Here is a 15,828-nt window from a genome sequence, read left to right as displayed (position 1 = left end):
TGCATGGTACCTGTCTCATTTTCCTGATTCTGTTTCTGACAGTGCTCTAAATGAAGCTTCGGTTCTCTGAGAATTCTTTCCATTTACGATTTTAAAACTAGTTTCCCCTTTTGCTCAAATGTGTTATTACAACCAACCTTATGTGGAAAGGAAAGTGTTGAGGGAGGGTTCTTTTTAAAAGGCTTTAAATATAATTATCTAAACTCATCACAACTATAAATAATTAAAACAAATATAGTAGATTAAATCAATTCCTCCAAACAGAGCTTGTTAAAGAAATTTATAGTCTCTTTCTCCTCTAATGTTAGCACCACTTTAAATATAGGTAGCCAATATCAAGAGGCATTTTCCACTTACTTCATAGTACCACCCCTTTGTGTTAAGAAGGGGAAAAAAGCTATTTGTGACAGTTTATTTTTAGATATTGATCATCTCCTCTTGCTGCAAAGGGAATAAAAATAATTAAAGTTGAGTGAAAAATAATTTGAAGTACAGCATATTTCAAAGCGTAACTATCATCATAACTGTTCAGATGAGATTTCTTGAAAGCCTGGTAATAAATGCATGCCCTAGATATTTTTTTTAAATCTACACTTTGCTTATTCCGATTGGCCTCTTTTACTGGTAGCTTAAGTTTAATTCCTGTCTTCTGATACTGCGTACAATTCCAAATGAATGCAGTGATTAGTGTGTATACAATGGCTGAATGAGATCATTAGATGGACACTGACTGTAAACTGTACCATTTATTTTAAAATATAGTAAGTAGGGGCACCTGGGGGGCTCAGTCATTAAGTGTCTGCCTTTGGCTCAGGCTATGATGCCAGTGTGCTCAGACTGCCCAACGTTAGGCTCCCTGCTCAGTGGGAATGCTGCATCTCTCTCTCTCTCCAACTCCCCCCACTTGTGTTCCCTCTCTCACTCTCTTTCTCTTTGTCAAATAAAAAAAACAAATAAAAATCTAAAAGAATACAGTAAGTAATTGTCTATGCTGTGCTCTTTTATCAAAGTATTACTTTAATATATATAGCATTCATTTTTTTCTGACAGCTCAAATTCATTTTAGAAAATAAGGAAAATAGAGGGTATGGAGAGGGTGGTTGCATTATGGACATTCGGGAGGGTCTGTGCTATGGTGAGTGCTGTGAAGTGTGTAAACCTGGCGATTCACACACCTGTACCTCTGGGGCTAATAATACATTACATGTTAATAAAGATAATTAAAACAAAAGAAAATACAGAAAATAAAAGAAAGTAATCTAAATGAAAATCCCTCATAATTTCATTATCAGGAAACAACACCTACATTTTAAAAAGATTTTATTTATTTATTTATTTGAGAGAGAGAGAGAGAGACAGAGACAAAGATAACAACAGAGAGCACCAGTGGGGAGGAGAGGGAGAATCACACTTCTGTTGAGCAGGAAGCCGGATGTGGGCTTGATTCCAGGACCCTAGGATAATGATCTGAGGGTGAGGCAGACGCTTAGCCAATTGAACCACCCAGGTACCCCAATAAACTCCTATTTTATTTCATTATTTTATCCATCAACATCATTCCTATTGTTACGATAGGTAGTAACAGACAAGAGCCCAGAAAAGCCCAGTACCAAAGATATGACATTATGTAACAATAGAAAAATAAGAGATTATTTAAGAGATGATTTATAAACACTAATATATCATGCTTAAAATTAGTTTTCCTTTAAAAGACATGTCCTGTTAGTATTCTATATTTACATTGTGTTTCAGAAGTTTTGTTCACTTTCATTCTAGCATTAGAAAGTGGTTATGAGGATCTACTCTCTTATTTTAACTCATGAATAAACTAAGATGTAAAGTGATGGCTATCTCTGGATATCTCTGGGGTTCTTTATATAACTAGCAGAGATAGAACTAAAGTAGATGAAATAAAATGAGTAACACTTCAAGCATTTAATTCCAACTTTTTCTTGGAAGAGAACAAATGAGCATGTGCTAGCCATAGGGGACAAATGGGTCTCAGGTCAATTTATTTTAACAAGGATGTAATTGGCACCTACTATATATGAAAATGAACAAGACAACATTCTTGTCTTCAAGGAGTTCATAATCTAACGGAAGTGAGACAATTAATATTCATAGCAGACTATAACTGCTATAGGTGAGATATGAAATGCTATGTAAAGTAAGATCAAGGGATTTCTACATTTGCCCACACAACAAAGAATTATAGCTAATAAGTCAACAAAGAAGGCAAAATATAGTAACAAAAAGTAATTAATAAAAAGGTACACAGAAAAAAACAAAGAACAAAGAACAGATAGGAAACATAGAAGACAAACAGCGAGGTAGTATAAATAGTAACATTAAATATAAATGGTCTAAGTAGGAAGAAGGTACAAAGAGTTGTGGGAAATAGTAACAGTTTCATGAATAAGGCACTTCCTAGAGGCTTTAAAGAATAGAACATAATTCTACCAGGCTGAGATAAGAAAATATATGGAGCATGTCCTAAGGAGACCCCGCACCCTAGAAAGATGAGACCACAAAATCTATTTTACACAATAACTCATCTACATGAACTGGACTATGATTAAAATATATGGGAGTACTGGAAGATAAAACTGAAATTATGGTAGGACCCTACTTGGAACCCCCATGAATTCCAAAGAAAAGAGTTTCTAATCAATTTGGAAATCAGAAGAAAATTGCTAAAAATAACAAAATTAAAGCTGGGCTTTGGGATGACCATATGATAACGATACATTCTATACTTATAAGTAATTTAAATCAAGATGTCATGAAAATATGTTTTGTTAAGGGAAATTGGTATCTTAACATTTCCTTTAAGGTACAACAGAATAGGGGCACCTGAATGGCTCAGTCAGTTAAGCGTCTGCCTTTGGCTTAGGTCATGGTCCCAAGGTCTTGGGATCAAGTCCTGAGTCTGGCTCCCTGATCTGTGGGGAGTCTGCCCCTGTGCTCGCTCTCTCTCTCTCAAATAAATAAATAAAATCTTTTTTAAAAAGGTACAACAGAGAAGACCCAGTTAAAATAGATGATTTAAGATATCTAGTCAGGTGCATGTTGGGATGGCAAAGCAAGAACCAAAACCAGCTAGGTACAGAGGTTTTTGTTCAGAAGCATCTTAAAGGTGACACATGGAACAGGACATGTCATGGGAAAATGAGAGCGAGTTAGAAGGAACTGTGACATATATTACAAGCTGCTGAACTTCAAAAAATAGAAACAGGTAGTGTTAGAGCAAGAAGGGCAAGGCATCTTCTTTAGAACAGAGTGTACAGTGGGTGGAGAGTACAGAAGGTCCTACATCTGAGCGTATTTGGAGTATTTCAATTATCTGGAGTATTTTCAGTAATTCTGTATGTGGTAAAGTCAGAATATACACACAGTTCAACTTGTGGAAACATCTCTCTCTACTCTACCTAATGTTTCCTGACCTATAAAGAGAACGACTTAAACCCATTAATGCCTTGAAGCAGATTCCTAAGGAGAATGTCAGGCCACACAGTGCAAGCTGTTAGAGGTCCTGCTGAGAGCATAAACAGCCTCTGAGGGCAGTATCAGAACGGCAGATGTTTACTGTGAAGTAGTTGTCTATAGCAGATATTCATACATTCTGGACACAAAAGCTGAACCACTTGTCACCTGGATAGTAGATTCTTAAAATAGCAGGCTGGGTAGGAGTTGGTTGGTCATATCTGACATAAAAAACACTTTCAGCACTGGACAATCTCTCTACAAAAGATCTTAATTCACTGAAAATAATTTCAGACCTTCTTCTCAATGAAACATTTGAAGGTAAGAAAAGGTATGCTCTGGAACCTGTAAGTCCTAAACAGAGAAAACTCTCCATTTATGATCTCACTCTATACTTAACTAAAGCTAATTTTTTTTTCAAGATCACTTTGTTGATCCCCTTTTGATATGGGAAAACATTCTGTATTAATCAAGCGAAAATGAATACACCTGAGTACTCTTTGTCAAGAAAACAACATAATTGTCATTTAGATTTTCACTCTCAGTTTATAAAGCAACAGAGAATCATCCAATTACTCAAAAGCAAACTTTAAATAGGGTATTCAGGTCCAGATGTTTGGAGGAGATGAAAGAACTGAAAAACACCACTTTCTGTCATAATTATGCTTGGAAATGAAGTTATCTTGCAAGCTGATATCAGATGGATTACATTCTCATAGAACTGACAATAAATAGGAGTTGCTCATGTATAAAAAGTTTAAAAATATATATTTTTAATCCTCACACTTAATTCTACCTTCTATCAATTGTTTTCGGTCTCATGTATAAATAAAAAGCTTATAAAACAAATAAAATACAGTTATCACAGATCTGGATATGGGGCACTTAGTAATTCTTGTTTTATTAGGATTGCTTAATACAGATCGCTACTGAGCACATACCTATATTAAAAGGCTATGCAAGATTATCATACAAATACTGTGTAATATATATCCCTAAATCAGAGAGAATTTCTAATAATCTGTTATCCATACCTCAAATCTTTGGTTTAGTTTAATGCCTTTAAAAGAAACAGTGTTGTAGAAAATACATTTTTAAGAAGTGTCATTGATAATAAACAACTATAAGAAAAATAACCCATAGATTATATTAATGCTTTTACTCCTGGGCCCTAGGACAGTGTAGGAAAACCAGAATCACCTGAAAAACTAGCAAACATGCAGATTCCTGGGAACTTCCCACAGTACATTTCGGATGTATGCCAAGTATCTGAATTTCTAACAGGTTTTCATGTGGTGATAATGCTGCTCATCTGTAGACCTCCCTGGCCCAGCACTGCCCTAGAACACCATCAGCTAAAGATGGCCTATGGGCCAAATTCACCCTGTAGCATTCTTTTTTTCAAAACATGTTTTACAGACACTTAACCACCCCCATCCATTCATGCATTGTCTCTGGCTCCTTTTGGTCTACAACAGAGTTGAGTAGTTGCAACACACCCTGATAGCCTGCACTACACAACCTATAAAACCTTAAATCCTCAGTATCTGATTCTTTTAGAAAAAAAGTTTGTTGACCCTTGTCCTAAAATGTCACTCTTCTCCCCATTATCCAGTTGGGATTTTTGAAATTCAAAACTTAAATTTACTGCTATCAAATATAAAGACATGCAGTGAGACTGTTAATATATCTCAAAGCTCATAAAAACATTCACAATCTCCACGCATGTCTCTGAGTAACCACGAGTTGCTTTCTCACTGCCATGATAGAATCCTGATGAATGTCCGATGTGCTCCACAATTAAAATTCATGAACTTACTCTTCTTCCTATAATTATCCCTGGTAATAAAGGACAAGGAGTAGAAGAATAAATCATCAGCGTCCCCAGTAATCTTCTGTATTATCTTATTTTCTCGTCTGCTTTCTTTCTGCATCAGTGGATAGGTTAACAAATGCTGGGTCCTGAGAACACAGTGGCAACAGGCTACCACAGGGGCTTAAGCAGCATGGTAACAGTGGGCTTCAGACTTCACAGATGTGTTTTATTATTAACTTTAATTAAATATTGTAAAATATGTACTAGTCAATTTACCACCTTAATGTTTCTTTATACCTTGTCCTAGGCTTGATTCAAACACTTATTTTAGCTGCAGCACTCCTGAAGGCATTTGATTTGGGGATCCCTGGGTTGGATAATATTTAAAGTAAAAAACCAGGACATGTAAATAGATCACTGTTAAAAGCTGTTATGTATATTTTCTCATATGTGCAATATATAAGTGAAACTAATAGTTGTAGTAATAAAGAACAGTGCCTTAGAGCAAAAGTTTTAGACTGTTATCTAAATGGGGCAATTTCATTTTGTGAAAGGAAGTACAACCCTTTCCACTAAAACGTGAGACTACCAGACCTACAACCTAACAGTGATTTCTCTAGAGGTTCACTTTACTTTTTTACATCTGCTAAATAAAAAGCTTGCTTCTTGGGCTACATGAATAGTTTCTCAAATCATATATGTTTATTTAGAACCATTTGTCTTAGAGTAAGAAACTCCCAAACCAGTATCTTATAAACTATTGGTAAAAAGGAATACTTTGCATTGTTAGAGTATGAAATAGATAATAAATTAACAGAAAGAAATGTTATCAGCTAATACCTGTTGCACTATTGTTGTCAGTTCCAAGCAGAGCTGTATGACATTATTCCTTGTAACTGAGTAGTCTGTGACAGCAGCAAATGGTGACCTATAAAGGGAAAAGGAAAATTGTGATTAATAGGAACAGATTTTGGGGCACCTGTGTGGCTCAGTCATTAAGTGTCTGCCTTTGGCTCAGGTCATGATCCCAGGGGGCATCGAGCCCCGCATCAGGCTCCCTGCTTGGTGGGAATCCTGCTCCTACCTCTCCCATTCCCCCTGCTTGTGTTCCCTCTCTCACTGTGTCTCTCTGTCAAATAAATAAATAAATTCTTTAAAAAAAAATAGGAACAGGTTTTGAAAGTCCCCAAATGCAGCAGCCTTAAGTCAAGCTCTTGAATGATAGGAAATGAGTTGTTCTAAAGTTCACATAGCGACAAAAACGATTCGGATTTTAGAAAAAAATTTTATTACATATTTTAGATAAAAATTCAGAAATTTTATTTTTAAAAATTATTTTATTTATTTTTAATTCAGAAATAAGAAGAGAAGTAAATTCAAGAAACATAATGCTTACTTTTTTTTTCTCTAAAAATTTATTTATTTATTTTAGAGAAAGAGAGAGTATGTGGCAAGGAGGGGCAGAGGGACAGAGAGAATCTCAAGCAGACTGACTCAGGGCTTGATCTCACAACCCAGAGATCCTGACCTAAGCAGAAACCAAGACTTGGAAGCATAACTGACTGCACCACCCAGGCACTCCAAGAAACATAATGTTTGCTTTTCATCTAATTTCTTTTTTTAGTTTGTAATATTTATTGGTTCTTTGGTACCTATAAGTTCTCTTCACTACACCTAAAATAAAACAAATGAAGGAGTACTTTAAGCAAAGACAGTATTTTTTTATTTTCAAGTGAAGATTCTGAATACAGTATCTTCTTGAAACATTCATGATTCAGAGCTAGTAATGAGAGCCAACACTTATTGAGGACTTACTATGTGCCAGGTACTCTTCTAAATGCTTTACATGTAATAAATTATTTTCACAAAGCTTCTATGTAGTAGGCATCACTATTATTCCCATTAAACATATGAGAACACTGAGATACAAAAAGGTTAAGTGGCAGTAAGTGGGAGGAGCTGGTATTCAAACCAAGGAAGTCTGAACCCACACTCTACAGAGTTAAACACTAATATACATACTGCCTCTATGAACTTACTTTCTAAGTTTTATCTTGTACTAAACAATTATTAATGTCAATTCACATCCTTTTTTCAAATAATGTGGTAAACAAATAATAAATATATTCCATATAAGGTTTATATTTACAAGGTTGTCAGAGACAAATAGCAGCAGTCTTTCTTACCAAGTGTTTTGCCACCAAAAGAATTCATAGTGACTTTCCATTACTTCTTATCCACTCTCACCTGTGAATGCCATTCAGGTTTTTTTTTTTTTTTAATTTCTTTTCAGCATAACAGTATTCATTGTTTTTGCACCACACCCAGTGCTCCATTCAATACATGCCCTCCATAATACCCACCACCAGGCTCCCCCGACCTCCCACCCCCAGCCCCTTCAAAACCCTCAGGTTGTTTTTCAGAGTCCATAGACTCTCTCACGGTTCACCTCCCCTTCTAATTTCCCTCAACTATGTTGGTGGGAATGCAAATTGGTGCAGCCACTTTGGAGAACAGTGTGGAGATTCCTCAAGAAATTAAAAATAGAGCTTCCCTATGACCCTGCAGTTGCACTACTGGGTATTTACCCCAAAGATACAGATGTAGTGAAAAGAAGGGCCCATCAGGTTTTTTAAGGCCAAATCTTATAGGATTTGGGGGGCTCAGTTTAATGAAAAGAAAATAAAATCACTAATATAAAAGAAGGCATGGAGGTGAAAATTCAGTGAAATTATTGTATCCTTAGTGCTTTAGACCTCCTTCTATTTGATATCTCTTCAGGTAATTTACTAAGAATGCATATGGAACTGCTTCTGGGTAATAAATAATTTGTTTCTTCTAGCAAACTCTACAACTCAAGCAACTCCCACTTTCACATAGGTCTCTTAGATATCCTTTATTGGTTACATTTTTTAAACCTATTTTTCACTTACATATTTCTGATGTTGGCCATTCTGTTAGCTATATCATTTGAACTCCCCCCAAATATTTCTTCTTTTTTTAAAAAGTTTTTATTTTAATCACCTGTTGTTCACCATGACCAGTGCACTTTTTAATCCCCATTAACTATTTCACCCATCCCCCGAACCATCTCTCCTCTGGTAACCATCAGTTTAGTTTGTTCTCTAGAGTTAAGAGTATGTTCCTTGCTTTGTCACTTTTCTTTCCCCTTTGCTCATTTTTTTTTCTTGAATTCCACACGAGTGAAATCATATGGAATTTGTTTTTCTCTGACTTATTTTACTTAGCATCACATCCTCTAGGTCCATTTGTGTTGTTGAAAATGGCAAAATTTCCTTCTTATTATGGCTGGATAATATTCCCACTTCTCCTTTATCCATTCATGTATCCATGGACACTTCAGTTGCTTCCATATTTTAGTTATTGTAAATAATGCTGCAATAAACATAGGGGTGCCTCTATCTTTTTGAACTAGTGTTTTTGTATTCTTTGGGTAAATACCCAGTAGTGGAATTACTGGATACTATGGTAATTGTACTTTTAATTTTTTGAGGAATCTCGATCCCATTTTCTACAGTGCAGTGGCCACACCAGTTTGCATTCCCAACAGTGCCTGAGTGCTCCTTTTTCTCCTCATCCTCACCAATACCTGTTTTTTCTTGTGTTGTTGATCTTAGCCATTGTGACAGGTATGATGTGATATCTCATTGTAGTTTCAATTTGCATTTCTCTGATGATCAGTGATGTTGAGCATCTTTTCATGTGTCTTTTGGCCATCTGGATGTCTTCTTTGGAAAAATCTCTCTTCATGTCTTCTGACCATTTTTAAATTAGATTATTTGTTTTCTGAGTGTTGAGTTTTATGTTCTTTATATATTTTGGATACTAACTCATTATCAGATACATCATTTGCAAACATCTCCCATTCCATAAGTTGCCTTTTAGTTTTATTGTTTCCTTCCCTGTGCAGAAGCTTTTTGTTTTGATGCAGTCTCAGTAGTTTATTTTTGCTTCTCTCCCTTACCTCAGTCGACATATTTAGAAAGAAGTTGCTATGGTCAATGTCAGAGAAATAACCGCCTATATTCTTTTCTAGGATTTTTATGGTTTCAGGTCTCATATTTAGGTCTTTAATCCCACCAAGGTGTTTTATCTATATTTATCTTATTTATTACCTATATCTAATAGTTATCTGTATTTCCTGAGTGGGTTTCTAATTGGTACTGATACTGAACAGCCTCATGTGCATATTTCCTATCCATATATATATATAGTCTTCAGTGAAATGGCTCCACACACCCTTTGTTCATTTGCTTTTGGATTTTTAGTATTCCTACTGTTGAATTTAGAGAGTTCCTAACACATTTTGTATGTAAATTATTTGTTGAATAGGTGACCTGTAATATTTCTTCTCAGTCTAAGGCTTTTCTTTCCATCCTCGTAACAGGATCCTTAGCATACCAGGTTTTTAATTTTAATGAGGTCAAACTTAATAATTTTTTCTGGATTATACCTTTAGTCCTATATCTCAGAAAATCTTCATCTGATCATAAGTCATATTTTCTTATTAAAGTTTTATAGTTTTATGTTTTACCTTTAGATCTGTGGTCCAATTTTGAGTCAATTTTTACATAAGGTGTAAGGTCTGGGTCGAGTTTCACTTTTTCCCCTATGCCTATCCAACTGCTCCAAAAACCATTTGTGAAAGGCTATCCATTCTCCACTGTCAAAAATCAGCTAACCAGACCTATAAAGGAACAGTCTGGACTCTCTCGGAGTCTATCCAGTCACCAACAACAGTTTTGATTACTATAGCTGTATAATAATTCAAATTGAGTAATATCTTTTTCAAAACTGATATACAACTCCAGTTTTTTTCTTTTTAGTATAAACTTAGAATTATACAGTCTGTGGCTATACAAAAATCCTGCTGGAATTTTCATATGAATTTCATTATACCTGTAGAGAGACTTGAGAATGGATATTTTTACTGAGTCTTCCAATCCATGAACACAGTATACAGCATGCATCTCCATTTATTTATATCTTATTTGATATCCTATATCAGTGTTTTATAGTTTTCACATACTGATCCTGTAGATATTTTGCTAAATTTATGTGTAGGCAACTCACTACTTTTGAAGCAACTGTAAATTGTACCATGTTTTTAATTTTGGTTTCTAGTTATTCATGGTTAGTATACAGAAATCTAATTAATTTTTGTGTGTGGACTGTGTATCCTACAACCTTGCTATTTACTTATTAGTTCTAACAGCTGTTTTGTAGATAGGTTGGAATCTTCTATCCAAGGATATATATAATCTGCAAATAGGGGAGGTTTTATTTTTTCATTCTAATCTCTAGGCCTTTTGTTTCCTTTTTTTGCCTAATGCCCTGGATATGACATCCAATAGGTTATTAAATTGGAGGGATAAGAGCAGACAGTATTACCCTATTCCCACTCTTAAGAGGAAAGCATTCAGTTTCATAACACAAGTGTTAAGTTTAGCTGTTGCATCTTATATATGCTTTATATCAAGTTCAGGTATTACTAGTCTGTTCTTACCTTGCTGAGAATTTTTCTAAAGGATGGGTATAGGATTCTACCAAATGCTCTTTTTTACATTAACTGTTATGATCATATGATTTTCATTCTTTAACCCATTGATATGGTAGATTACACTGATTTATTTTTGAGTGTTAAGGCAGCATTGCATACCTGGGATAGCTCCTACTTAGTCATGGTGTATAATTATATTTATATATGGTTGGATTGGGTCTACCAATGTTTTGTGGAGGATTTTAACATGTAAGTTAACAAGTTAACATGTAAGTTCATAAGATACTGGTCCACAGTTTTCTTTTTTTGTACAGTTTTCATCGAGTATTGGGATCAGGATCGTGATCATCTCATAAAATGAGATGGGAAGAATTACCTACTCATCTATCTTCTGGAACAGTGTATGAATTGGTATTATTTCCTCTTTAAACATATAGTAGAATTCACCAAGGAAATCATTTTTGCCTGGACCTTTTATACCCCCCAAAAAATGTTTCTAAGTACAATTCAAATTATTTAATACTCAAAGGATTATTGATAATATTTCATCTTAAGTAAATTTTGGTTTGTGTTTTTCAAGGAACTGAAATTGGTCAATTTCGTCTAAGCTGTAAAATTTATGTATGAAGGCCTATTTGTAGTATTCCTTCATGATCCTTTTATTTTGATCAACTTTTCCACTGTGTTTGTTTTCAGTTTCAATGATTTTTAATCCTTTGTCATTATTACCCTGTTTTGCTTGCTTTAGTTTTATTTTGCTCTTATTTTTCTATTTTCTTTTATTATAAGAATACTTATCACAAGATTTACCCTCTACAAAACCTTAAGTGTACAAGATGGTATCATTAACTACAGGTACAATATTAACTACAGGTTAACTACAGGTACAATATTTTATATGAGACTCTAGAAATGTTCATCTTGCTTAACTGAAAATTTATACACATTGATCAGCTATTATTTTCCCACTTTCTTAAAATGGAAGCTTAGCTGATTGTTGAGATTTTTTTTCTGATATAAGCATTCAGTACTATAATTTTTTTTATCACTGTGTGCCACAAAAGTTATTATTTGTTCTCTTCTCATTCTGTTTAATATATTTTTTTTACTTCCCTTGAGACTTCCTCTTTTATCATGTACTACTTGGAAATGTGTTGTTTGATTTCTAGTTTGATTCCATTATGGTTAGAAATATACTTTAACTGGATTTTAATTCTTTTTTTAAAAATTTTATTCATTTATTTAACAGACAGAGATCACAAGTAGGCAGAGAGGCAGGCAGAGAGAGAGGAAGGGAAGCAGGCTCCCTGAGGCACAGAGAGCCTGATGTGGGGCTCGATCCCAGGACCCTGAGATCATGACCTGAGCTGAAGGCAGAGGCTTTAACCCACTGAGCCACCCAGGCTCCACTGGATTTTAATTCTTTTAAATGTGTCAAAGTACGCTTTATGATGCAGATGTGGTCTATCCTGGTGAATGTTCCAACGGGCACTTAAAAAGAATTTGTGGGGCACCTGGGTGGCTCAGTGGGTTAAGCCGCTGCCTTCAGCTCAGGTCATGATCTCGGGGTCCCGGGATCGAGTCCCGCATCAGGCTCTCTCCGCAGAGAGCCTGCTTCCTCCTCTCTCTCTCTGCCTGCCTCTCTGCCTACTTGTGATTTCTCTCTGTCAAATAAATAAATAAAATATTAAAAAAAAAAGAATTTGTATTCTGCTCCTGTTGGATGAAGTACTCTAAAAATGTCAATTATATAATGTCTTTGTGCTGGCATTCAGTTCTTCTAATCCTTACTGAATTTATATCTGATAGTTTTATCAATATCAAGAGAGTGGATATGAAATACCCAATTATAACTGTGGATTTGTCCTTTTCTTCTTGTTCCATCAGTTTTTACTTCCAAGCTCTGAAGTTTGGTGCATACATCTTATCAGTGATTTCTGTGTCCTCTCTTTTGAAATGTCTATATGCTCATCTACTACATTTTGGTATTTTTAAAATACAAAGGTAAGGGTGCCTGTGTGGCTCAGTGGATTAAAGTGCTGCCTTCAGCTCAGGTCATGGTCTCAGAGTCCTGGGATCGAGCCCCGCATCAGGCTCTCTGCTTGGCAGGGAGCCTGCTTCCCCCTCTCCCTCTGCCTGACTCTCTGCCTACTTGTGATCTCCCTCTCTCTGTCAAATAAATAAATAAAATATTAAAAAAATACAAAGGTAATATTCACATAGTACATATTAACATTCTGTTTCTCATATGTTTGTTGCAAGTATTTATTTTTCCCAGTTGGTCATCTGTCTTATACTTTGTCACATTTTTCAGGTTTTGTAGTGAAAGTCAACTGGGATGTTCATTCGTATTTTATTCAATATTTTTAAGTACTTAAGTCTTTCTACATCTAGCAATCATTTTTTGTTTGTATTTTCTCATGGGTTTCTTTTCCACTTAAATAAGTGACATACTTAAAATTAGGGTTCAGGCTTTATTAGGCATCCCAATACTATTTATTAAATGACCCTTTTTTTCTCCAGTAGTTTTTTTTTAAAGATTTTATATATATATATATATATATATATTTTTTTTTTTTTTGATGGAGAGAGAGCGAGAGCAGGAACACAAATGGGGGAGTGAGAGAGAGAGAAGCAGGCTTCCTGCCAAGCAGGGAGCCTGATGTGGGGCTCTATCCCAGGACCCTGGGATCATGATCGGAGCCAAAGGCAGACGATCAATGACTGAGCCATTCCGGTGCCCCTCTCCAGTGGTTTTAATGTATTGTCAAATAATTCTATATACCATAGCCTATTTTAGGCTGTCTTTTACTAATCTACATTCCAAAAATTCAGTATATTTTTCACTATAATTTACTAAAACAGAGACATTATAAATTCAAATAAAGTTAATTGGGAAAATACATAACTAATTAATCTACATTCTCAGTTAAAAAAAATTAACTTCTTTGTGAGTAATCAGCTTTAAAAAATTTATTCTTATGGAAGTTGTCTGAAACTGGACAATAGAGATGTTGCATAGGTGTATCTGAATCTACTAAAACTCATTAAACTGTACACCTAAAATGGGTGAATTTGATGGAATTTAAATTAGGCCTCAATAAAACCATTTTTTAAAAAGATGTAAAATATAAACATTACTAAGACAAAATCATTTTTTAAAAAACTAACTAAAGGCCATTTTTGTTTCACTGAAGCATAAAAATTGGTATTTTAATTAAGAATTCAACATGCTTCTGGCATGAGTAGAAATAGTTTAGGTTCTTAAGTTTAAAAAGGTCAAAGTCTGTTAATAAAATCTAGAAACTTCATTCAAAAGTGATAAGATGAAATACAGCATGATTTGTCTCATAAATTTGATCTTCAAAATATATAAAAGGAAAAACCTATTTGATGACCCAATGCCTGTAGCAAACTGAATTCTAAGGCATGTTTTCCACTTTCTTGACCACTCATATTTCAAGTAAGACAAGTTTCTAGCTCAAGATTAAATGTCAAGAAAACTAGGGGAAAAACTCTAAGCATATACCAAAGAAAACACTAATATCCTCTTGTAGGGAATTCCCCTGAAGTTTTTATTTTAAAGGCAAATCATGTATAACTATACTAAAGAGCCATTCTTATCCTGAAGATGTTAATGTTTGGTATGATTATTTTGGCTATACACATATGTAAATAAATGAAGACTGACAGGTTCCAATCTTTATGAGTTACCGAAGGTAATTACTCAATCATGCCTTAATGATCACCTAGATAGAGAAACAAAGCTCTGTAGAGTACATGAGCACAATCAGTTCATACACAAAACAAAAAAAAAAGAAAGGGAAATTTATTTTTTAGTCTGAAGAAAAGAAAAAAAAAGCCCAAGTTAGAGCTCAGGCTACTTACAAAAACTAACACAGTGACTCCAAGTAAAGGATATTAAATTCATGGCAGGAAAGCTTTCTGATGCCAGAAAGTTAAAAAAAAAATCCTTGGCTCATCAATAAACAGCCATACAGGAACTATCCTATTTAGATCTTAAAAGTTGGGGTAAATCAGAGGGGGAGACAAACCATGAGAGACTGAATTTTGAGAAACAAGCTGAGGGTTTTGAAGGGGAGGAAGGTAGAGGGTTGGGTGAGCCTGGTGGTGGGTACTAAGGAGGGCACATATTGCATGGGGCACTGGGTGTGGTGCCAATGAATCTTGGAACAATGAATCTTGGAACACTGAAAAAATAAAATTAAAAATGTTAAGCAACTGTTCTTCTTAAATCACCATATGGATAATACAATGCTTATAACTCTTTCAAGTGTAAAGGTTTATGACCCTGTAAGAAAGTATTCTTTGTACGTTCTTTTCCAACAAAAGTAGTTCACTTATGGAAAAGTTATTAGTGGTTCAGAAATGCTAAACAAATTAGAAGCCAAGAAGGAAAACTAAAATGCTAAGAAGTTAATAAGGATATCTGGACTGCCTCACTATTTCTCAGGTTGGCACTGCTGAGCCTGAGCTCAGTCCATGAACAATGGCAGTTTTAACATTAGTGCTTATCTCTGGAATAAAAGGTGCCAAGTGAGGGCACCTGGATGGTTCAGTTGGTTAAGTGTGTATCTTCAGCTCAGGTCATGATCCCAGAATCCTGGGATCAAGTCCTGCATCGGGCTCCCTGCTTGGCAGGAAGCTTGCTTCTCCCTCTTCCACTCCCCCTCCTTCTGTTCCCTCTCTTGCTGCAGTCTCTCTGTCAAATGAATAAAATAACATCTTTTTTTTTTCTTAAAAAAAAAAAGAGGTGCCAAGTGAGAGCAATGAGCATGCGAGAGGAAAGAAGGCCAAGCAACAGCGGGCTACAGTATCTGGTAGTGTTTGAGGTAATTTGGTTTTTGTAATTTTTTTCCTAGTATACAATTAGCTTTTGTCCTATAGTTTTCCATTATGGAAGAAGAAATCAGTTCAACCATTTCTGTTTTTTTAGATAGGGCAAAAGATTTCAAAGAAAATATTTTTGCCTTGTCACTCTACTCTT

The 15,828-nt window shown here is 35.1% G+C and overlaps 1 protein-coding gene across 5 annotated transcripts in view; it reads right to left on the bottom strand.

Annotated features, from left to right (window-relative positions):
* The window catches only part of CNKSR2 (connector enhancer of kinase suppressor of Ras 2), a 282,747-nt gene that overhangs the window by 183,722 nt on the left and 83,197 nt on the right, over positions 1 to 15,828 (bottom strand). For all 5 annotated transcript variants that reach the window (XM_045089401.1, XM_045089398.1, XM_045089399.1 and 2 more), the window contains exon 4: positions 6,140 to 6,227. In XM_045089401.1, coding sequence (XP_044945336.1) covers positions 6,140 to 6,227 — 88 coding nt within the window. The remainder of the gene's footprint in view (positions 1 to 6,139; positions 6,228 to 15,828) is intronic.

The sequence above is a fragment of the Mustela putorius genome, unplaced genomic scaffold, assembly GCF_011764305.1.
Source record: "Mustela putorius furo isolate JIRA1106 unplaced genomic scaffold, ASM1176430v1.1 tig00003836_pilon_pilon_pilon, whole genome shotgun sequence".
Lineage (NCBI taxonomy): Eukaryota > Metazoa > Chordata > Mammalia > Carnivora > Mustelidae > Mustela > Mustela putorius.
The sequence above is the reverse complement of the archived record's forward strand: the minus strand, read 5'-3'. Positions and strand labels throughout refer to the sequence as shown.